Source organism: Tribolium castaneum, chromosome 10 (assembly GCF_031307605.1).
Source record: "Tribolium castaneum strain GA2 chromosome 10, icTriCast1.1, whole genome shotgun sequence".
NCBI classification, from domain to species: domain Eukaryota; kingdom Metazoa; phylum Arthropoda; class Insecta; order Coleoptera; family Tenebrionidae; genus Tribolium; species Tribolium castaneum.
The window spans coordinates 6,676,172-6,701,761 of NC_087403.1; the positions used below are offsets into that span (position 1 = coordinate 6,676,172).

Here is a 25,590-nt window from a genome sequence, read left to right on the forward strand (position 1 = left end):
AAGAGAAAGATAACAATCAAGTAAGGTTAAGGTTAGTCATTGGCGACACCTGATGCGAATACCTTCCGGTCTCCTGCTGTTAGTCGCCCAAGCCTGCGGCTTCACATGCTGTTACTGAACCGGCCCACACAACCACACGACCATCCTTTCCATACATACCATACAAGCTATACACTTTGTTACCCGTGTATGTCTACCTACATACGCACGCACACACACAGTATATGTTACATAGAAAATTGGAGTATGTAAATGTATAATTAAAAAGATAAAAAGTTTAAAAGAGATTAGAAAAAGATATATAAAAAACCACAAAACACACAATGTACAAATGGAAAAATTCAAAATGGTGGGCCTCGGTGACGTACCCGACGACTGGTTGGGTCAAGGGGCCCGACGAACATCTCTGCGGCCTTCTCTTGTAGAACTCCACCTCGTCCACAGTCCATACGGCACCCTTTACGTTCTCCACGCGCATGAAACATTTGTGGAGAGACAGGTTGTGGCGCACTGCGTTCTAACAACAAACCAAATAGCGCCAAATAAACAACGCGACCTAGCACAACTCGGCAAACTTGAGACCGGAGAAAACTGAAAGGGCCTACACAACTAAACCACATCGCAAAAGTTAACCCCAAGCCCTACTGCTACTGATCGGCATGTCTTAACTTTTACGACGCAATTTACTAAGCAACCCGTGCAAGTCGAAATTTTTTCATAAATATTTTACGTTCAAGATAGGACATTTCTGTTCGCAACATCCACGCACCCACTAATCATTCATTCAAAACATCTAACTTACCTTGAGTAGCAGACCGGAGATTCATTAGCGCAAGAACACAAAATTTGTAAAAATGTCTCTATCTTGGGCTTTTGCTTAACAAATGACACACTCTTGCCCGGTCGCTTATTGTTAGACGCTTACGTTTTACAACCGTTGCCGATATCAAACACAAAGTTGTTAAAAAAAATAATAAAAACAAGTTTTCTATAGAATGTTAATAACAAACATGCAAGCTGTAAGCATTTTCAATATCCTGAAACTGATTTGTACACACAAAAATACTGGCCCAAAAATACATACGACTTCATTTTAGCTTGAGTCAAATTCAAGTATTATTATTTGAGTTAAATGAGCAAGTCGCTGTTACAAAAATAATTACTGATGTAAGTTTAAGCCTTGAGCAAGGCGCTTTCGTTGTTAAGTACACATTTTTCAAAAAGTACAAAAAGATATAATACCTTCCAAGTCGCTGCATTTCTTCTAAAGTAACAGAAAGTGTTCTGGAACCAGTTGTAAATTTCATTTAGAGTCAATTGTTTATCCGGGGATTCTATAATTGACTAAAATGTTTGCGGTTAAAACCTACCCCGGTGGTTATTTCATTGATTTGGTTACCTGGCGTATTAACGAAGCATAAGTAAACGGAGGTCGCACATCCGCGTTTTTGTAAAATTCCCTGTTCCTTTGTATTTCTATAAAAGAAAATACAAATATTTATTTGTATTAAATGACGCTGAGTTGGATAAGTGAGAGTGGTTTAAAGAAATACCTTGTTGGACATCAAGGCCTGCCCTCTCGAGCATGTAGGGAAGACCTATCATTGCAGCATGTGTAGAAATAACGCCGATACTTAGTAATTAAAGAACGAGAATAATAAACACAAAGAGACGCGACGAATATATTACCTCCTGCTAGCGAAAGTGCTGATTTATCATTTAGCCGCCTCCGTATTGGGCCGGCGACATTGGCAGCAGGAGAGTGCAGCACCGGGGACCGGACTGCGGACACCATGGGCCCTATTGATACTGACGGTTGGGACAGCGACGTGTTTACGGCCATTTTTGTGGGTGTTACAACTGAACCATCTTTGTGGGGTTCAGGAGAGCTTAGCTGTTTCGACAAGTGGAGATGGTGCATCATGGCCTGCAAACGGTCGCGCTCTTTCTGCAGCTGGAGTTCCAGCTGCGAAACTACTTGCATTTGAACACGAGCTTGAGCGGTCGATCGGTCGTCTAACGTGTGTTCCGTATTTAAATGCCTGAAAATTGCCACCAAATACTCTCCCTTCTATGCATTCCGTTGCAAAAATTAATTCTGTTATATTTAGCATTTTATCTACGAGGTGATTAATATGTAAAAGAAAGGGGATAAAGTAAACCGCCAAATTACAATATTTTGTCGTCCCGCGACAAAAGAACGGCGACCTGGAATAAATTAGAAGCGGCATCGGAGTTTAAAAACTCTAATTACGCTATGTTTAATTAATATGCAAGGCGTTTGATCGTAACAGCGTCGGATTTAAATGTTAATACTCCGACATGACGTTATAACTTTCTCGGTCGCGGTGTATAGAAATGACGTTTTTCAAATTTTCACTCACTTTATAAATGCTTGGAGGTCTTCGCAAATAATTTCGCAGCCTGGCCATTTGCAGACGCCGTGGCCGTACAAGTGATGGACGCGGTCCGGCGTTGTAGTCCTTTCTAATTTATCTTCTAAAGGAGCTTCGTCTCTGCTGGGCCGGTTTGTTGCCACTCCCAGCAATCCTGGTGAACCGTCTAATACAATAACGCAGTAATAAAAGAAACGACAAATACGTAAACAGAATTGCGCCATGCTCACCGTTTAGCTCCGACTTTGAGTTAGTGAGGTGCTGTTCGTTGAGCTCCTTCCAAGGACTCAGGACTTCTCGCGAATTAAGACCTGGATGGAAATGCGAAATTACCGCCAATTATCTTTGCAGTGTTAAAAAGGACGGCTTCACGTGCGCTTAAAATCGATTGGACGTCGAACGGGTTCCAGCTTGGTGAACAAAGAGGGTTGATGGGAATGGGAAAAGCAGGAAGGATGGGCAAGTGCCAATAGTTTTAACCGCACGTGAAATCCGTTGTAGCAGCCACGTTTGCCTCCAGAAAATTCATTTCGACGGTCGGCGGTGACAAAAGAAACCTTTATCAATTGCAATTAATTATTGTGTGGCATTGCCCAATTTAAAGGTTCGATTACTTAACGAGGATAAATGGACAGGCGGGATTTTAGGACATACATACCTTGCTGGAACTCGCCGACTGTCCAATCTTCTTGACGATTCGCAATTTTCACTAATTTTGACAAAAATATTGTCTTGCATGCATTACTTTACTTATTAATTTTAGCAGTGATTTTTGTTGAAAATAAACTTTAATACTATAAAAATGATCAGTGATTTTGAGAATAAAATCTACAAGCGGGTTGTACTCGACGTGACAATCACTGAAGACGTCTTCGAGCGTTTTCGGGTTCATACCTTGTCCCTGAGCAAGCATGAGAGGTTGCATACCCATGCCTTGGTGCACAACGTATTGTCTTTGCATGAGTTGAAGTTGCTGGATAAGTTGCTGTTGTTGGAGAGCGAGTTGTTGCAACGAGCCTGAAGCTTTCTTTTTATCCGTGCTTTGAAGGATATGTGTTTGTTGAATGAGATTCAGTTGGAGTTGCTCTTGCAACTGCTGCATTGTTTGTTCAATTTGTTTCTTCCCTAATTCCGCTAATTGATGTTGCTACACATACGTAATTGTAGCGACACAGTTCTTATCGTTACGAGTTATGACATTACCTGATGTTGTTGCTGTTGTAATAATGAGTGTTGTTTCATTAGAGTTTGTAACTGAGTGGGATTTAGTACGTGTTGTTGAAGTAACTGTTGCATATGATGAAGGTTGGAAGTTGACGACATTATATGTGGGCCTGCAGTCTGCGACTGCAATTGCCATTGTTTGAAATTGTTTAGAAAGTTGAATTTGTGATTTTTGTACCTGGGTGGCAGGTGGTACGGTGGCACTAAGACTTTTCTGCGAGTCCGTTGAAGGTGGAGAAGAGTGGTCCTGCACTCTATGATCAGAATTTGGACTGCTGCTTCCATTACCTTTAACGTCTCTTTCCTGTTCCCAACTCCGCTCCAGTTCTAATTGCTGATGTTGTTGTTGTTCCTTGAGAACTTTTTCTAAGGAGGCAGCCTGTTGTGATTTAAGATCATATATTTATGCGGGAATATGCAAAAAATCTTTTCGAAAAGATATTCAAATTCATACAAAGATCAAGAGAAGCGAAAATGTGCATGTTTTGGTAGTAAAGTTTGAAAGCGGCTCGTGCATGTGATAAATGTGATTGATTTCACGAGCGCGGGATGGCTACGAACGGCCGCATTAGGACCTCGGAAGCCATGTGTCTTGGAGCAATGGTCCGGTTATAATACCTGTACACCTTTCTTAAATATATGGTCTCTACTTGATAAAGTAATCCAAATGTTGCGGTCTCCGGTCTTTCGCATTTTTAAAATATAAACGACCAAATTTTCCAGCCTTTAGGTAAATTAAATAATGAGACGAGTAAAAACAAAGGGTCAATTTTTCGGTTAAAATGAAACAGATCAATTGCATGTATAGATAAAAGGGCACAATAATGGAGCCGGAAGAAAGTTGGGCGTAACGAAATAAAAAGAAGAGAATAATTGAGAAAATCTGCACAATAAAATGTGCAGGGCTGAGCGCATTGTTTGTTGTAATGGTAATTGAAAGATGTGCCTGTAAAAAATGAGCGTCAGAGGCAATCGGCAAATATCTAAATCACTTCAAATTAAGACTTTATAGAAGGATATCGTTAACAAGGAGGGAAGGATCAGGGTCGGCAACATGCACAGTTAAACTATTCTGTCTTGCAGACTATTGTCTAGGAACGCGGGCTGACTGTTAATATAATAAGCGTCCCTCTCCGACTTAGATTACAAACAGAGGGTCTCCTGTTCTGTTTTCTCCGTATTAATGATTCAATATCAATTAGCGGTATACTGAATTATATAAACTCAATCTTGAAGGAAAGAAAAACTCGACTTATGAAAATTCGATGCGTTGCCAACAAATTTATAACTTGAGTTAAAATTTCAGTAACACGCCTGATTACAGATGCAAAAATTATATGCACCCGGATAAATCTAATTAAAACCGTAAATCTAAATGTTTTATTACATACGTAACTAAATTAGGAGAAAATTGCTTTCTCGGCATACTAAAACCATTGGTATTCACTACGAAACGTCGTGCAAAAACTCCGAAAAAACTCCTTACCCCTGATCACATATTTCATATGCAGAGGGCTGTTTTGCTTGCTAGAGCAATATTATTTCCATATTTTTCACATAATGCGCCTCTGTATATGGGTTTTATTTCATGTGACATCATGGTAATGCATTTTAACGTCTTATCATTCATTGCGGCATCTTCGCAACTCTTTAGAACGACCTCCGGTAAATATTTGTTAAGGGTCGACCGATCTCGAATTTATAACAGAGCTGTGTTGATATTATTGTGGTATATGTAGCGAGTCTAGGTGAAACTAGAGCAGTTTTCCACTCTGTCGTAATTTACATCCGCGATGGCGGTTCGTCAACATCGTTTCATACATTCAAATAAAAAACCTCGGAAGAAACATAAAACATCGAGTAAGGGTGAAAGAACAATGAAATTAGAAGACAGAGAGGCAAAATAAAAAACTTCATCCGAATAATTCTCCGAAGAAAAATACAGTTGAGTAAATATCTGTATCTGTGATGAGCGAAGAGACGGGATATTTACACGGCGAGCCACCGTTAGCAATTTAAATATAAAAGACTGAAGCAAATCAGTTCACGCCATGTTGCCGACGCAATAATGAAACGGGTAAGAAGACGGAAAGCGCGATGGAAATGGAAAATACGGTTTCCGATCGGACAGACGCCATATTATCCAATAAAACAAGCTTACTGCGTATATATCCTTTGACAAATGTACAATTTTAAAGGAGGCCAGGATACAGAACATAATTTACAGCAGTCCATTCTCAATAACGCCCATGACTGCTGAATTTCACACTTTACGAGACCGGCGGTGTACTTAACAGTGCCTCTAATTTATGAGCGTCCAGCAAAACTGTCGATGCACCATATGCCCGCCTGCCACCGACAGCCGTCATTTGTAACTCCTCGGTCCTCACTTATAGTCCTCATTGCTCAAAACTCCCCGGCCACTAAACAAGGACTGCTAAATATTAATAACTCCCTATTACCTTACTCTTACTGGATTTGACCAATTTATTAATTGCAAGCAGTTAGCCCTACTCGCTTGCATTCACTTCTCACCCCTGTGCCCTGCAAATTTATCCTCCCCTAACACATCAACTTATACGAGTGTGTGGACTAGGCTCCCAGCACTGCCCTATTTTTCCTCTCTCTAACACAAATTCGTTTCTATCCAACTCATTAAAACTAAATTCAAGATGCACAAAAAAGCGGGGCGGAAAATGCATTTTTATTACTATTTTCCTAATTTATAAATTTGAAGAGGAAAAATCAAAGATGCGTGCCCTTTTTACGACGAGGATAAAGCGTTTGCGAGCCGAGAACGAGACCGCACACAGCGCGGAGCTGAATGAAAATGGGAAATTGGGGCGATGTTTATATGTTGTGTTGTGTTGTGATGCCATACACAGTATACAACAGAGTACAAGTTTTCTGTGAGGGTTGGTCGTGGATTCAGTTGAGCGCCGGCTGTCGACCTGCTAGCGTCGACGCTTCGTTCCGACGCCGACGGATCGAGGCGCTCCCGCAATTTCATCAAAAAATCTACCGACGCTAAATATTTCACTTCTAATTCCGCACACTTGCTCAAATTAATAAATAATTAATCACTCGACGCTATTTTACCAAATTCGGCTAAATTTCACAATTCGCAAGAGCGAGGAAACAATGTCCAAGACCCGTTTGAGGGCACATTATTAGTTATCTTTGGGCGATCGATCAATAAAGAAAAGAGAGGGTGCCGATAAGCATATGGTGGGTATGTGGCGGTATGTAGGGTATGTACCTGGGCAAAAGAAGCCAGCATGCGAGTCTCGCAGTACTTCATAAATGTTGGTGTGTGTAAACACAGCACTCACAGCACAACACCTAAACACAACTAAACACATAAACGGTAACAGGGTCTATTAATTATTTCTTTTTCGCTAGAAAGAACAAGAGTTAGTTGTGTTGTTGCGCAAAAAGGGTCATTGAAGTCGCCGAGATGCCAGGACGATTCGTAGGCGGGCCGCGCGTCTCCGATGCGCCGCTGCAGTTTGTGTTGTTTGTATGTGTGTATATCTATAGCGGCGGCGGCGACGACGACGGCGGCGGCGGCGGTGGCGGCGGCGGTAGCCAGCAACAGCGGTGGTAGCAGCGGGCGGACACGCAGAGACGCTCCGCGCAATACCAACACCTCTAACACGCCACCCGTTCCTCCCCAACAACCATCGACGGCATCTCTCTTAGCCTCAAACACCCAATTGCTGCTACCGCCATCATCCGACGCCCAACAATTGATACTACACTCTTATTGTATTTTTATTTCGGGAGATATTGTTTTTCGCTCCAGCACGGGCTTTATGCCGCCTTCAACGACACACGGAACGGATCGGGGACCCTAATACGAGTCGAAGAGGGGAAATAGGTGCATGCACATATGTTTGCGCGTACAATGCATTAAAGACGGCCGTTCGGGTGACAAATGAGAGATTTTGGGAGAGGACCCGGAAGGTGACATCTTACACCGAAGCAAATTCGATCAATACTACCCCGCATATTTTTTCCTGATAATAACAATAATATCAACGGAGACAGTGCAGATTTATTATCCATAAAGTAGATGCTGGGTATTATCCTAGCCTTGTCATCTGTAGGCGTTGATAGCGCAACCAAATCAACTGAATGAATAACGAAGTTTATGTCGCTACGGATTGCGCAGGATATTGGTTATTGGAAATATAGCAGGCTGGGCACCTGCCACTGAAGAATATTGTCAGAAGAACTTATAATACGTGAAAAAGCCATCCTTTTTCAATCGCCGCGCACGAGGATATAGGTATACAAAAACTGCAGGAGATATACCAACATATTTTAAAACTATATGTCGCAGTCGAGATAGCTCTTGGGCCTATTTTTATTTTATCGGATATTGGTTGCCGAAATTCACCCGTAACTCAGATTTCTTATTGAATTCCCTTCCACAGTTACATTATGTATGGGTGTATGGTCTATGTGCCGTATAACTTAGCGTAGGCATCTATTGAAAAACTGACCCACAGAATTTAAGGCGAAGAAAGTTTACTTCCGATACATCCGGTTTCCTTATAATATGAGAGAGTGGAGAGAGTCCAGTAAGCGAGGTAACATATGCAAGCCAGACGTAACTCATATTGAAGTAATATTCACGAGCCGCCGACCCAACAAATAATCGACAGCGGTGTCAACCAAGAAATAAAAGCAATTTCGTTGATACAATCTTTTCATTTTTCTTTCCAATTCTGTCTGGGATATTCGATCAGATACGTATTGCGTATTCTCTGGATAGGTATAGGTAGCTTTAACAAAATCTGCCCTTAAAATCTCGGCCCCGAGTTGACAGGTAGTTTTAACGCCTTGAAAATAATTGCAATCCCAGAAAAAAATCAATATCAATTTTAACGCAGCAGACACAAGAGAACCCCTTGCTCATTTCCCACCAGATCGTGAACCACAAAATTATTTACGATTTTTTAATTCGGGTTCTTTTATCCCACAAAATCTTTGCACCAAACCTACCGTGCTCTTTTACTCTACTGAATTTTGAAAACTGGTCTCATATGACCACACGGATTGCATAAGGACACAAAAATATTTTTTACAAAGAAAAAATTAAATTGGAAGTGTCTTGTAATAATCGTCTTGCCTTTTCGTAACATTTTCTAAATAGAATAATTGTAATTGTCTGCGTGTGCAAAAAGTTGTAAATTTGAACTCGATACTGTTAAATTATGAAATTATTAACGTTTGTTATTTATAAGATTTCGAATTCGTTAAATTTATAAAAGAATAAATTGTTAAGAAACGATGAGTCTTTGGTTTATTCATGCTTTCGGCATCTTTCGAAAACTTATATTTTACAAATTTTGTTAGACACGGAACTAAAGCCAGTTCATCCGTAAGTGTGTATCACTGTTATATGTCACTGTTACAGAATATCTTTCTTTCTTGACGTTCTGGTGCATTTTTTATATTCCGTGTGAAGTGGTGATTTCGTGAATGTTTGACTCCGTTTAAATTTGTTTATTCTGATATCAATTGTGTTAACGGAGGTGCGGAATCCCGATGCAATCATGTGGTTTAGCTTTAACTTTTTAAGTCCTTACGGCTTCATGGAAATTTTCTTTTTATTTTTTTTATATTTTTTTGAAACTTGTACAGTTAGGTAGCTTAAAAGATGAAAGTTATTGCTATAACTATTGATTCCAAAAAATGAATGTTTTTTCTGTCTTCTTTGTCATAATTTTTGTACTATTCAAAATTTTTCTTTTACAATATCTGTTGAATACAAAATTAAAGCCAAATATATTAACTTTTGTAAATAAATAATTTATTAGTACAGCGAAAACTTAAATATCTAAATGTTAGCGTATCTATGAACAAATTGAAAAAACTGAACAAAGATTTATTTATTTGCATAATTTTTTGATTGCTTTGGTCATTGGATAAATATGTATAGTCACGCGACAATTTAGGTGACCGCTTTGCCAGCTTTTGCAAGCTTACTCCGTCAGTGTTTATCACAGTTACATACTCGTATCGGTATCACAGAACTTGATAGTATTTTTAATCTTCCTTGTTATTAATTTGTTTTCATTATCAGAAGATGTAATCGGGAGACCCTAAAATTTCTACAATATCGTTTTGACTGAAGAACTCTGAACTTCATTATGACCTAATTTTAGTCTTAAATCACTGACCAAGACCTGGTTATTGTTATTATCCACAAAGATAAATAATAAATAGATTTTTAAACCATGAACGACTAATTGTTGAAGTTTTATTTAAATTAATTTATTTTCTTCATTAAAAATATTGGATTTTTTTTAATGTGGTGCCTTTTCGGGATGCTGATACGTTTGAATCAAGAAATGCAAGAAAAATATAATTTTCAAATACGAGAAATACTATTGCCACTACAAATAGAATGGAATTCTACAATTTTGAGTAAAATCTTTAGACAGAAGTGTTATCTAGATAATGTGTAAATATAATTGGTTATTGTATTGTTTTTAAAATAGAGGCGTTAATGACGAGGGGATCATTTAAATTATTTCTGTGAAAGTGCGCTGACGTTTCTTTGCAAGATCGGCATTTGGTGTGTGTTTTTTGCCGTCCTTAACCATTTAGCCGGAGTCGAATAAGTGGCACCCGCTGAACCATTAGCCGAGAACGTTGTCCATTTGGCTCGGGCGGCGCAACGTCAGCAGTCTGTCCTATCTCCCTCCGCGGACATGGGCCGGTTGCGGTCGCTTCCACCACCGTCTAGATCGCCGCCACCGCCGCTACCACCGCCACCACCCTTCCCCTCATTATCATATCTCGCACTTGCGAAAAAGTGCTCTTCATTCCCCGAATTAATCAACACCTAATAACGCATCTTATCTCCGCTCCGCATAGTTTTTATTGATCTCCATCACTCCATCCCCGTGTGAGAATCAAATTTTAATATTATTGGCGCGCGGTTTCGTGCTTACAACTGCATACGTAACTAGACAGCGGGCGAAGCAGCATGTGAGGGTAAAGGTATATAAACAGTAGTTATGATAAATATGCACGACGAAGCGTGGTGCTCGGTGCGGCACCGGCATTATGGTGGAAGACAAATATTTGGCCTCGGTCGCGTTGGGAGCCGCCATTGTCATAACATAAGACAATACGAATGCTGTATCTCATTTTTCATCTGGCCGATCTTTATAATCTGTATTTGCATCAGCTTGTAGCGATCTAATAATAACTCTGGGGAGCGGGTGAACGGGCGGGCGAAACGCCGTCCACATCGCTCCGAGATACAACGAGATTCTTCAATTAAAACTTATGTTTATTTAGTATTCGGGAAGCGGGCGCGAGCGAGCGCAATGAGAAATGTTTAACCGAAATAATAAGAGACAGTGACCGGAAGAGGCGGCATTGCCCGCATACAATCACGATCATCCCCCACACCATCACCTACGGTGACACGGCACTGGTACCGGGCGAGTTTACGAAATCACATCGTTTTACTCTGCTGCGAGTGTCGAGTCCATAAAGTAAACACACACTAGAGACTGTCATAATCTCTCAAGTCCAGTCACTTCACTGACCGGAGGGATGGATTGATTCTATAAGATTTGCACCCTTAGTCTGGGAAATTCGCCGCTTGGAAGCATTTGATATTGTTATTAGTCGTCGCATGGGCCGGTTATCGATACAAATAGCATCAGCAGCGCGAAGATCCTGTCGCCCAGATAGAAAGATTGGAGGTTAGAGATAGAGAGTCAGCAGCTTAGGATCGAATCGAAGCGGTAAGCGTTGGCTGCGGCGGTCAGTGAACGGCCGTTAGTGGTGATTGCCGTTCTTCGTCACCCGTCACTGCCTAAGATTACCTCCGTCTTACCATAACACGGCTTTTAGCTGTGGAAAAAAGATAAAGAAAAAGTACGCCAATAAAACAAGAGGGTTAGCTGCTAACGCCGACACCACATCCTGCAAAAACTTTTAAGATTTTCATCTGATTAATACCTGATATCGGGAAACGTCAATAAGCACCAATCATCAATTTCAAGCGATCAGATCGCTTGCTGTTTCGTATTAGCGATGCGATAAAGCAATGACCTAAAATTTTTTCCGATCGGACTGCGCTGAAAGAATTAAAGCTTTTGTTTAGTCCGGGCGAATTAAAATGGCCGCTTTCTCCACCGTGGTTTATTTCTATAACAAAAAGACAATAAGAGCGTCGACTGACAGCAGTATTTGTTTTACAGATGGATCTCGAAACCCAAACACAAACAAGCCGGGTGGAGCTGCGCGGTTAGGGAAATGTGGCTAATCCGTTTGCGAGAAATAAACGCTACGCTCACTCATTAATGTCCCTCTTCGACGTTCACGGGGAACGGAACGATTTTTTGCATACACCGCTTTTTATCGATCTGCGATTTTTCCAAGATCGGTTCATACGGGCAGTTTTGCCGCTAATTTAGAACCTATTCTTCTATTCTTAGATCGACAAGAGCCAAAACTATTATTTTAAATGTTAAAATTTGCAAAAATAAAACACGGAAATCTGAAAAAATTGGTTTGAAATTTGAAAAGTCGCGAGCCATGCTCGTCACTGGTGTTCGATGATGGCTTTTAGTGCTGCAGCCGATGCGCGTCGATCATATATTTTCTAAGCATTAAGAACTGACACACTTGGTTCGGTCATGCAGAAAACTTTGCAGCTGTTTTAGGGGAGTAAAATATAATAGCGTTTGCGTATCAGTCAGTTCTTTACGGTGCGAAATTATAGGAAATCACTATTGATATGTTAGAAAACGCGGGGGCAATTGCAAGTTTGCGTTGAGGGGTAAGGCAGTGGGTAATTATAAAATTTTTATTGATTAGTGGCTGTGCGAGAGGAGCGATGAGACCCGTAGTGTACTTTAGCAAAAGAGTGCACGAGACTGTAAAAGCAATTAATAGGGTATTGTTTACCGAAAGTGTGGCAGATTCGATATGCGACGCTTCCTCAGTAGAAGGGGCAGCGCGAGCGTGTAAAACAGAGCAGTGGGCTCGCAGCCCAACACCCAACAGCCAACCTTAAGGAAAGAGACGAGAGACTATTTGCCGGAACGGATGTATAAATATTCCCGGAATTGGGAGTTTAACTCGTGCATCCATTTATCTAGATAACGGAAATCCAGTGCACGCATTAATAGTCCCGGTATCTGGAACAGCATTACATCTCACTTAGACGCCGAGCTGTTACACTATCGGAGAGCCTTTAAGCTTGCGATCTGCGATTGGATTGTCGTTAAAGAAGGCGACATAGGCCCCTGGTGTTGTGCCGAGGCATTATAAGCGATGTACCGATGGTCGACTGTGGTGTATACTCGCACTCGTCCGTACAGTATACCTCGTCGAGGTGTTTACACCGGCCGCAGAGAGCCGGTCCGGGGAGTGGCTTGCTATTTCAAGCAGAATAAACACATGGCTGTTTTCTTTGTTCCGGCAAACTAAACAACCATCCTGGAATCCAAACAGGCCGGCCAGTCCCAAATTCAATTTAGTCTTTGCATGCGGCTATATCGCAAAACGTCAACATCGCATCTATTGAGCAACTTACGGAAAGCCACCTCAAAGCTGGAAACTGCTGGACCTCATCACGCTGCTAACGGTCATACGCACCTTTCCCTAACCAAACTTATTATTAAGTAAATGTTGCTGGACCACACCAACCAACACCACTCATTTCTTCCGAAATCATTCTTCAAACAGTCAACGCATTAACGCCGACTAATGGCCACCGATAAATAAAAGCGATTTATAAACAGTTGAATCAAAAATAAATAACCCAAGACGGAGTTGGAATGCGAATGATTATTTCACGGAACACTTTTGCAAAATTGAATAAAGAAATATAGGAAAAGAAAACAGAAAGGGTCAAAAATGCAACGTGTTCAAAATTATTTGCTTACTTCCATTCAAAGTGGATTACGAAGGATAAAAGTTGGGGGGAAGTAAGTATATGAAGGAAACTTATCGACGGGAAATTTTATTTCTAAGAGAAATAGCGCATCTAATTATATTGTTTCTTTCCGTTTGTGTACAGGGTGAATGCGACATGCCAAGCGACTTGGATGTTTACTTGCTTTTGTGCCGATTTGCCGAATTTACTGGTGAAGTGAATTAGAATTATTTTTATTTAAATTCGTAAATATGCAGATGTTTTTATTGTTTCTTAATGTTTTAATGTCTAGTCGTCTGTATGAAGGCAAAAGTAAGTTTTTAAAAACTAGGAAGAAATGGGGGTAAGTCAGCATTCGCCGATGTTCTCTTCACACAATGCTTTAATGCACTCACTTTCCCCGGTATACGATCGATAACATATTGCATTTTCAACGTGGCAATTTACAACATATGCTGTATCGTGGCTTTTTATGAATTGCTTGAAACAGTTTTTGGGCCATTATATCGCTTCTGAGATTTTCCAAACAACACTTATTCGGCTGGGTTGGAAGTTTCTGTTTTCAATTTCGACCCCGATGTAAGTCTACGAGAGAGGAAGTTCACAGAATTCACATTAAATTATATTTAAAACCGTTTTTTAATTTCGACATTAAGAAGTTAAGGTGTAAAGTGAACAGAAGGCACCTGGCATTTGTTAAAGTCTTTAATTAAAGTGGGAGCCGAAAACAAAGAATGCAAAATTAGCCTCATTTCTAATTATACTGCGCAAATATCTTAATTTCGAACAAGGAAAAACTTTATCGAACACATCTATCAAGTGGAAAGCTCTCGTTTAATTTATTGCAGAAGGAAACTGCTAACAAAGTATAAAGTACAGTCAGCAGTCATACACGGCATCAAAATAGAATACTCGATTCCTATCGGAGACATCTGGCCCAAACTCTTTCAATTAAGATGAAAAATCCGAGTGCATTAGTAAGGGGTGATACTGAAAAGAGGGGGCAACCCACAGGTCTTGATTAGAAAGGACAACGCGCCGCTGTCTCCAATCTTCAATCTCATGCTTCCAAACAGGATACCGATATTTAATATTCGAACTCTAATGCTTTTAATGATTGCGTTTAAACCAATCGATTCACTTAAACTGCGTACGCACAAGTGCAGATCACAACACTCCGATTGATTAATTAATGTCACAGAGTCATATTTCTTACCTGTTCAGCGTCTTCATTATGGACGCTGTCGTTTGGAGTGGTTGCCGCCGATGGTCTTTGCGATGTGGAAAGGTTAATCGCACCATCTCCATCTACGTCTTGGTCCATAGTGCCATCATCCTGGAAGAAAACATTCAATGAGTCAAAACGCATCTGATTATATTTTTCCGCTTCAGTTTCGTCCGCAGTAGCGAATATCATTTTATAGGGCGTTATGCCAACACGCACGAATTGTAAAATCCCGCTGGGCAAGACACCTAACTTGATTTTATCGGTCTCAAGACACTCGTCCATTTGGGATAAAAGTCCTCGGCGTCATTTACAATCCCCGCTCTAACTCTTACTTTTTATTGCCAACCACTATTTGTTTAAAAATCGGCGTAGTGCGCTTTCAATTGCGAAAATATACAGCGTGTACAAAGTATTTGAGTGAGGGCGATAAGGTGCTAACGTACAATTGCCCCTTGTGGTCATTTATTCCGTTTAGAGGATAATCTGGATAATAGGTTGGAGTTATCTTCTACGCGCTACTGGTTTATACGAGGTAAATTGCAGTCGTTTTAGAAAAGACATGGGTTATATTGATAAGCTCTTCGAATATTGGGCATTTTTTTCGAATCATGCACCCGCTTTACGCCAGTGCAAATTTTTTGCCGACTGAAAGATTGGAATTGAGTGGAGGCGCGATCACGTTATCAAGATACAAACAGCTCGTGCAGTAAAGCACCCTCATTTCTCAAAACATCCACAATAGTGGCTCAAGTTGATTATCGGAACTTTTCTCTATTCACATAGTGACTCTTGACGTCCAATAAAGTAGATGACCTATTGAGTAGCTGCCTAAGCTCTTATTTACAATTTCAAATGGAACGAATAGAGTGGTCAGCGATAGGGTGTGAGAAAAGGGGAGCCGCCGAATGCAGTAAATGACTGCGTCCATGACATTTTCGCATATTAGTCCCCGTTCTTGTACATTTATTTCGTTATATCTGCGAAGGGCGATGTAAATCATTTGATTTGTCAAGCTGTTTAATAATACCATAAACTTGTATAGTATTGATTAACTAAGGGTAAGAAATAAGGAGTCTGTGTTGCCTCCAGCAAGGTAATCTCTGCCATGGCCTACTGCCTACTCCATTTGTTTGGCATGAATAATATATCCACCCTTCTCATTCCAGATCACCACGGTTTTCTCCTCGGACACAAACCTCTAATAACTCCAAATACAATCACAATGAATTATTTTAATATTTCAAAGCGCAAAAAATTCACTCCGAGTTAATTATAAGCAAATTGATGAATATTGGATTGAAGGCCCACAATATTACATTACGCTTAAGTAAACACCGTTATAATTTAAAAACTGCTTCTGAAAAATAAAATTTTCACGAGATATTCTGCATACGAAAATCTAGGTAGACCTCTATCAAGATCGAGCCGAGGGGAGAAAACCTAAATTAGGGGATGATAGTATGATTACGACATTTTTTACTGAAAAATAACGCTAGCTTTTCTTTTAAAAATATTGCCCACGTGACTTGACTTGCTAAACAATTCAATGTATTTCCAAAGTATCGATTTGCAAATTTTGTGCCATTATTGCCACATCATACTTCGAGGAACCTAATTATAACCCAAAAATATTACACGTACAGATAAGTCTTAAAATAAGCTAATCGTTATTTTATACAAAACGATAAAACTGAATTTTGGCGACGAGCGGAGTTAATTCACGAGGGCGCCACACTGGCTATTAAAGGGTCATTTTATCAATTAAAAGCCTACTTGATCTATTATTTTGGGTAGCTTAAAGCACTCTACCAACTACTACCTCAATGAAAAAAATCACTGCAAAATTACATCATTTGTACACATATCCATTTTTAGCAACAGTAAGTCATTTAAAAAACAATATGTGAAATTATATTTTTCATTTTAAAATACACAAAAAAAATTATTACAAAGTTTATAACGTAGTGAGTTACGTTTCAACAATTTAAGAAGGTTGAAAATGGTTTCTGGTGTGATTCAGTATAAAAGTAATCTTTATTGTTACAATAATTGTCAAAAAATTGTGATTTTGATTTAACAGAATAAATTTGAAATTGAAAACTTTGTTGCTTTAATTATGTTCCTTGTGAATGTAAAAAAATGAATCGATTTAATAAAAATAACAGAATATTAGAAGAAAAAAAATCAATCTGTAGTGCACTGGTAAGTATACAATGTTATACCTACTTATACGTCTATAATGTATGAGCAGAATCTTTGATAAGTCTTGTTGGTGAAACAATATTTTACATAATCCGAAATTTAATGTTTTCGTCGGTGGATAGGTTCATAAATGTAAAGGTTAAACTAAAGAATTCCCGACCCTTGGTTTTACAATTATTTATTTCAAGTGAGTTGAAATAAAAATCAAATAATTGTAAAACCGAATGTCCAGACTTCTTCAATTTAACCTTTAGGTACATTTATTCTACATAAGAATTATATAAAAATGTTACGATGTTTATAGAGTGAATTGTAGCGAATCGTACAGCAGATGTAATTGATTTTTACAGATTTAAACCAGTACATATGTTGTGTTTTTACGTAAATATTTTTTACTGTGCTTGACAATACATAATTGTGCCTCGTCAAATTATTTAAAATTGAAGTGTTTTCGAGTTTGTGTATTGAGTCTTAAGACAGCCGTATGGGTGGGTTGGGAATCCAGCCCTGGCAGCGAAGCTTAATAAGAATTTCGGATGTTGGAGGGTGAAATTAGAGAAAAAACTGTGATACCGCGATAGCATCGGTCGACTGATTCGATATTCTTATCAGGACCTGGGAATTACAAATTAGAATGCAACCGGCATTGATTCGGGGGAGCATTTATCGAAACGTAAAACCAGCATTACACAGGCGGCGATTTGTGCGTAATAGCTGCGTTATTATTTTGGGAAAAAGCTGTAATATGCGATTGTTTATGTGCGTGCAGATGTGTGTCGGTGCGGACGTGTGAAGGCTGGGCCTTGCAATTGTGGCGGTGTCTGAGTGCAGTGCGGTGGTTAGCCTCGTGAGCTGGGCGGCCCGCGCCCGCGCCTAACCAAGATGCAGGATCGCATCGTCAGAAAAGTTTTTATTTTGTTATTTTCTAGTCAAGAAATAGAATAAAATGAGTAGTTGTATTGGGGGCCGCGCCCGTCGAACTCGGATTCGCGGCTGGGCGGGACGATGAATTTCTCGTACCAACCAGGTGGCGACTGCGCGATCTTCACCACGCCCTCGGTACTCCTGCAGCGGTCAGCAACAACACTCTGGACGCGCGGACTTTCTAATTCACGTGTAACCAACTCAAACACAAAAGCTCGCGACATTTACGGACTAATCTCATTATTAGAATAGCGCCTCTGGCTTTCCAGATACCTGACACCGGCTCCGGACACCGACTCCAGCAGGACACGTTTTGTGAATGTTGTTATGTACTAATTTTTCTAAATCGATACTAAGCCCCGTCATCAGTAAGTAAACCGCTCAGCTTGTTCACGAACTCACTGGCGACACTGTCCTGACCACACTACCATTTCGCATCATAACCCATCTAATACGACCCAAAAGTGGTAAAACAAGTGTAAAGTATAAAAGCCCGGCCACTTTTGCATACAGTTGGCAAGGCTCTCAAACCATGAAATTTCAAGTTTGTCTTGGAATTTTAATTTGACATACTGCCTCCCTATCAGTGTTAGTAGGTCCCAACACGGCTATTAAGTATAGTCACAGTAACAATTTGGCAATATTCTTTAAAAGCAGCATAAGTGCATAAGCTCAATTAGGGACAAACACGATGTTTCGGACGATTCTTATTGTGTTTTATTGAGAGATTTTGTAAAAACAGCTAACAAATTAGGTCTATAAAGGTCAGAAACTTAATAAAACTTTTACAAAGACAAAAAAAACAAACAAAGATAACAAAATATAACAGAAAAAGAAAAATAAAGAAACAAAAATATGAATAAAACTTGTAGATATGTTTTAAATAAGTCAGAATCTTACTTAATTTAGGAAATTTCGGCCATAAAATCCAAAAATTACTAGATCACGTCATTGAATAGAATTACTTCCGATGTGATGTTAATTGATTTTTGTCCCCGAAATGTTTTGAAAGAAATAAATTGGACAGGGCTGTATTACGTAAAAATGTGTGTCAATGTTAGACTCATCCTCTCTATCTCTCATTCTCTTTTAGTCTAGGTAGGTATAAGTGGCTCATACGAACAAGTATTAATTAATTTTAAAGTTCAAATGATGATGTTGAAATATACTTGAAAATTTGAAGAAAATTATTACTAATAGAAATTAAGATTTTTTGGTTATTTTTTTTATTTTTGCAAGTAAGGCTAAAACACGGGTATATTTACATATAACGTTAAAATGTAACGATTTTATTCGTACTTTACTGTAAAAATTTCGTTGTTATTGGAGACGTGAAGACACAGTCCTTAAAATCTGGCAAAAGAGTCTCGGACCGAAAGACAAATACCTGATAGGAGTCCTTAATAATAATAATAATGAACAGTGTAGTAAAATTCATAGCCGTAATTAAAAGTTTCATTGTGTTATCAGTAAAAAAAATTCGGACTTATTAAAAAAATACAATTTAATTTTGTTTAAACTTTTCGTAAGGGTTTGTGCGCTGTTATTTTAAATAATATACACTGCATGTTACTGATCTATGCGTTACAATATTCAGTCTTGTTACTTATACAAAATAATTTCTAGCCTTATGTGTTGTTCTGTAATCTCATTTGTGTTTTTGTTTCCGGTTCTAAAAATTGTAAAGCCCAAATTTTGTTTTTCTTTTTACAAAAATCGTCTCTTAAAATTAACGAAAACTTTAAATAAGATATCAAATATATTAACCTACCACAACACATTTCTTTTCTTGGTTAATATCAAGTAATTTCTTCAGAATTTGTCAAAAAGCAAAGCTTTTGTCACTAATTTAATTTCACATCTATTTATTTGAAATGGTAGTTGTATTTTTTTAAGATTAAGCCGTTTATCAGAATAAAAAATTGTTTTGAAAAATGAAAATTTTCATAAAAGAAATAGGTAACAATTCTTAAATTGAAATATGTTTTTTTTTATCCAACATCATGTGGAGTGTTTTTTGCTGGAGCAGGTATTTCCTACACAATTTTGATTGAATTTTTATTAAAGGAAGCCTAACAGTTTCTAATCTATCTACTCGTTTCAAAAATTATGTACATGAATAATCATTGCTCATTCATCAGTTTAAAAAAGTTATGATGGCACAAGTCCAAGACCCTAGCATAAATATCACTTTCTTCTTTTCTCTTTTGTGCTCAGTCTGGACAAACAATAACTAATTATTTAAATTCACTTAATATTTAAAATATAATTTAGAGAAAGTTAAAGAAAAGGTTTTGCTTAATCAAGACACTACACAGTTCTTTTGGTTAAGCATAGGTAACGTTACATAAGGATGTATCTGAAGATGAAAACGACCGCTTCTGAAACGTTCTACCGACTAATTAATGAATCACATTCCAATACAAATAGATATACGAAACAAACCCCAAATAAAGCAACCAATTACTTAGATAGGTAGGAATTATTAATAAACCTAAATAATTTCTCCACACATATTTTCACGATATTTGATAGATTTTGTTACGTTTTGACTGTAAAAAGCTTTGGTGAAGCAGTTTCATGCAGGTCTGAATTTCCCTTTCAGGCGGCTAACACAACCTGACATTGACACATAGCATAATCCAGTTTTTGAAAGTCTAAATTCGCGGTAAACCGCGTAACTCACAATGAAAATTTTTTCAGGTTGATGCGGTTTTACTTAATATTGCAAACGTGAATGGGGTTTATCATCACTAATAACTTGTTTGTACGACGCGACAAAATTAATAAGTTTGTACCAATTGTGGAAACAAACGTGGTGTACGATTTGGATGTTTAAACAGCAACAAGATCTCATTTCAGGATGTTTTATAGAATAATCTTCAGTCGATATTTTAATTTTTATGATTTTTAGGGGTTTTTGTCATATGTATTGGTACTTACTTTATAAATTTAGCCGGTGGTTACCTCATAAGTAGAAAAATTGTCAGTTTGTTTTAATAGTTGCGCCTGTGCTTATTTTGTTCAATAAATAATCGTTTCCTGCGAACGCAAGGATTTTAATGCCAGGGCGAGAAACACACAAAATGTTTGCTGTTTCTAAGGGGCAATTGTACCACAAAACTAGTATGTTATTTTACAACTAACCCCCAGGACATTGTTTTAAATTGTGGACGAGTTCGGTCCAGTCCTTATTTCCGAACGCAATCCTGTAGAAACAATAATGGTATTTTTATGGTGGCAGCTGCCCCAAATAACGATTCAAAAACTGTAATATCATCGTTGTTTACGAAAGTAAGTATAGAAAAGGATAACCTAAATGCAGCTAGTCATCTTGAAATGCATTAAGAACGTAAACAAACCCATCAATACAGTATTTATTTTTTATTTTCCATGCAGCTTAATAGAATGAATGATGATTATGAAGAGCCGCTATTATGGGCCAAATTCTGAAAAACATCTTCTCACAAGCAGATTTTAATAACATTTTACCGAGTTTGCCCAAAATATCTCAACATTATCATTACTCACTCTGCGATCTTTATTACTTGCAAATAAGGAAAGTGCACGTGATTCGGTCAGTTTTAACTCGGGCTCGTAACGTAACCGAATGATAATGATAACAGGGTTATACCCTCCTTGGCTGGATTCTAAATTATGTCTTTCGCCAAAACAAACAAAAACATTGAAAAAGTTACCATATTCTTAGAGCACATATGTGAGTCCCCCATATGGCTTTGTGACGATTCCGCGTTTTAAATACATTTGTGTTGTCTAATGTGAATTTTCGAAGTGCGTCTTAGCTAAGTACAAAAGCCTCTAGTGACCTGTGAAATCGCAATCAAATCAGAAGTGAACAGCACAGATGGGGAAATGGTGGTGCGCCGAGGGTTTTGGTGATTTCTTAAAGCTTTTGTCTCGTCCTTAGCCTTTAAAAGAGGATTTAAAAGTGATAATTAAAAACTCTTCCTTGTCAAAGTGCAAGCTTCATTATTTCAAAAATTAACTCTAATCGATAATTGTCTTTGTTAAAGTCAAAGCGGAATGATGGTTTTTGTATACCTAGTCTCGCTGAAATATTGAACAAAGGTAATCAAGTCATACTTGGATACTGTTTTATATTTATCAAAATAATTTTCATAACGTCGCTGTAAATATTTGCCAATTATAATCTAATTCATGTCAAATTTACCTCACCAACTAATTTCCATATTACTAGGCGTTCTCAGGCCGTGCAAAAACTTTGAATCATTTTAGACTTAATCAATAAAACAACCCACAATAACACACGACGCCCAATTAAATGCGTAATTACTTTACCATGAATTACTGACAGAAAATAACAAATTCTTTCTTAAACTTTGTGAGTTGATTTATAAAATTGATACAATGGTTTTTTCCACTCTACGACCGCACCGTGTGAGTAAGAAGTCTTATTTTAAGTATTTATAACGACTTCGGATGTGAATTTGAAAAATAGCAACAACTCTCGCGCTGCAAATTACTTATTAGGAATTATTTTCCTTTATTTATTTATTAAGGGTGTCAGGATTGATTTTTGGGGTCCTTTTTTTTTAAATAAGACGTTGTAGAACTAACACTATTTTCATCCAATTCGGCGATTGTTTAGTTCATTTTTGACAATTTTGGATGTAAGACGTGTCAATAAAACGCAAAAGCGGTAAAATATTTTATTTTCGATGTAATTTAGTGTACATCTAGTATCAATTAACAAAAATTCGAGAAAAAACTTCTTTTTTATCTCAAAAACATGGTCGAAAAAGCACACAGTGTTTATTTTAAGCAAAATTTCAGTCAACAATAGCGTTTATGGCTCGAAAAGCACATGAAAATGATAGTTTTCGATCCTATTAAGTGATTTAGTCAATGTCAAAAACGAGAATCAGTGGAGTCGAAAATTTACGTTTTCCCGCATAAATAATTTCTCAATTACGATGTTTTTTATGGTTTTTAAGGCGATATTGTTTGTGTGAAAAATGGGGATGCGTGAATGTTGACGGAGGTGTTGTGTGGTATTTGATAGAAAAGCAAAGTGACATTGTATTACAGTTAGTATTTCTTTTAACAGTTATTTGTTCTTTTGTAGTCATCTTTGCTTAAACATACATAGTTAGCGTTTAAATAATAGTAAAAAAACTCTCCGGAATATTCATATGTATTCCAAACGATGCCGCTCTTAGATTTAGATAAATACACACAACAAATGTTTGTTAAATATTTCTTCGAAGCCGCATTTCCTTTGTTTGAACATGTACCACAAGTATAAGAAGTAAACCGATGTATTTCTACGATTCCATTTTCTCATCACCTGCTGTTTTAAAAAAGAAGTATAAACCGTCCTTGCCTTTAGTACAAAACATGCCGGTCCGTATATACGACACAAATAAACACATTTGTACAAGATTTCACTGACTTTGTTCGTCAGCACGCACTCGCCTAATCTAATACATTCCGTGACCGACAAAGACGGACAAACTCACGTCTTTCCAATTTTACATGATCACATAATAAACATCATTTATCTTCACATCATGTTTATTTGTTTATTATAAACTGACGTCAGTTGTTTATTCAACATGACAGAATTAGAAATATTGGAAGGTTATTATTTTCGTGTATGTGTAGCAACTCATTTTTCAAGACCAACCGTTTTTTACAAAAAGCAGCCGCTCGCTCGTTCATGATTCATATTTTTTTCGACAAAATCCTGTCGATTTTTCGCCGGTAATTCGGAAAAATCACGGCAGTGCCAAAATTTTGTCAGGACTAAAGCGAACCTTTCAAAAACACGGTTTCAAAACCACACGCTGTTAAAATATGTATTGCCGCTGACCTAGAAAAAGTTAACGTACGAGGGTAGGCCAATATGTCCTGACAAAATCTAGGATGCGGGCTCGTCGCCTAGCAACCAATTTACTTATGATTGCTGATTCCAAAAAAGAAGAAAAAATTGCTTGGTTGAAAAAAATATGTCAAACAATTATACAGGATAATAAGCCAACGATCACAAAGGTCTAAAATTGTGATAACATTCTCTATTTGCAATTTATGCTTTATACAGATATTACGTGTAGATAATGTGTAATTTGTCGTAAATTATGCTTCGAGATAAAATACAGCTCAATATCTATTTTTAAATAAATGAGTTTAAGATTTTTACTTCAGTCGTTACGTTTAAGAAACGAAACAAGAAAAATGAAATTTTAATTCTTTGACTTGGCTTCTGCTAAAAAATAAGGCGAAAAACAAATTTATCAAATCACAAAGATGCCGATTCAGTTTTTGATAAATATCTGGAAGTGTTTACATCCCGTCTTACAGCATTCGGGAGATTACGTCGTTTCCCTCGCTTAATAAGGCTTATTTGACGATGAATCGAGCGTAAAATGACTCTTGACCATTGTTAGTAAAATTAATAATAATTAATATTAAACAATTATTTATATTTTCAGTTTTCTATTTATAGTCACTTAGGCTTAGTGCGTTTAATTTTGGCACATTTCGCCCAAGTACGGTTGATAAATAAATAGTTACTATATATGATAAGACCTTAATCGTTGTATGTTTTACAGAATATTTGTATTTTGTAATTGTTTCTTCTTTGATAAATATTTATAAACAATTGAAGGTCGCAAACAAAATGATAAGAACAGTTTGTTTTTATGTATTCTAACCTTTACGTAGTAATTTATTTATCAAAAAGATATCTAAAACTCTATATAAGCGCTTTTGTCGTAATAAAGTCGAGTTTTTTCGATTAAAGTACGAAATTAAGTATTATTAATAGTAAGAAATAAGCACTAAGCGATTTTATTTGCAAAGTTTGCAAAAAAGTTGTCCGCAAACTTATAATAATAAATTTTGCGAAACTGTAAAATCGGGTATGAAAACCAATAGCCTGAGGTTCCTTCAAATATGCGCGTCGTGAATTCGCCCCTTGTTTGTTGTTTACACCATAATAGTATCATAATAAGTTCGACGTTCAGGAGCAAGAAGACAAGCCTTGTTTGTGTCTCAGATTAAAAATATGAGGGGGAAGTTATTACATACCTACTTATGCGTTCATATAAGTTCACCGCATCGATTACATTTTTCTAATCACGAAAGGACTTACACAGTATCTAGAATGCCTGATTGCGGTAGACCAAGGACTGGTAGCGGCAGAAAAGTGATTTTTGCTCCAGCCAACGGCACTTTCAAAAGGAACGTCTCCGATGTGGCCCTGCAAAAAATAAAAATAAAAATGGCGAGATATCTGCAGTAATGGAAATGAAACGCAGTCTTTTCAGTTTTTAGCAGGTGGTGCAAACCGCAGAAGGAAAGAAACGCGAAAAACAGGATAGTCATTCATCAACAACAAAAAAGTGAATTATTTAACCAAGTCAAAACGAAGAAAATTTGCACAAGCGTGCAGTTTATTTGATGAAGAGTCGAGTTATGGCGTGAAAAGGAAGAGCAAAACAATCTAAATGCGAGAAAAATAAAGCGCGCCGCAAACTTAAAGGTTTATATTTTATAATGGTGGAGTCGGAGAGAAGGAAATTTATACGGGACATTGCGTTTAGTTGAAAAAGATATTATAATTTCATTTGCCGCCTGTTCCTACTATAAAACATCGCCGACTCCTTCCGTATAGTTCCGGATTGTCCGGTTAGAGGGGCACTGATATCGGCTATTGT

The 25,590-nt window shown here is 37.9% G+C and overlaps 1 protein-coding gene and 1 non-coding gene across 12 annotated transcripts in view; one reads left to right on the plus strand and one right to left on the minus strand.

Annotated features, from left to right (window-relative positions):
- Positions 1-25,590, minus strand: part of LOC657917 (forkhead box protein P1) — a 46,193-nt gene that overhangs the window by 3,044 nt on the left and 17,559 nt on the right. For 5 of the 11 annotated variants that reach the window (XM_015980651.2, XM_015980653.2, XM_015980637.2 and 2 more), the window contains exons 2-12: positions 25,026-25,133; positions 14,753-14,872; positions 3,799-3,999; positions 3,600-3,743; positions 3,291-3,543; positions 2,627-2,707; positions 2,385-2,562; positions 1,690-2,042; positions 1,554-1,598; positions 1,400-1,476; positions 1,243-1,344 (exon numbers count right to left, since the gene is read on the minus strand). In XM_015980651.2, coding sequence (XP_015836137.1) covers positions 1,243-1,344; positions 1,400-1,476; positions 1,554-1,598; positions 1,690-2,042; positions 2,385-2,562; positions 2,627-2,707; positions 3,291-3,543; positions 3,600-3,743; positions 3,799-3,999; positions 14,753-14,872; positions 25,026-25,133 — 1,662 coding nt within the window. Of the gene's footprint in view, positions 1-368; positions 518-1,242; positions 1,345-1,399; positions 1,477-1,553; positions 1,599-1,689; positions 2,043-2,384; positions 2,563-2,626; positions 2,708-3,290; positions 3,544-3,599; positions 3,744-3,798; positions 4,000-6,879; positions 7,050-14,752; positions 14,873-25,025; positions 25,134-25,590 lie in introns of those variants that run through there. The other 6 variants (XR_010335596.1, XM_015980646.2, XM_008201138.3 and 3 more) reach the window with 4 other exon arrangements.
- Positions 10,673-10,751, plus strand: Mir3830 (microRNA mir-3830). Its single transcript, NR_038652.1, has one exon. It is a non-coding gene; the product is annotated as a microRNA mir-3830 (primary transcript).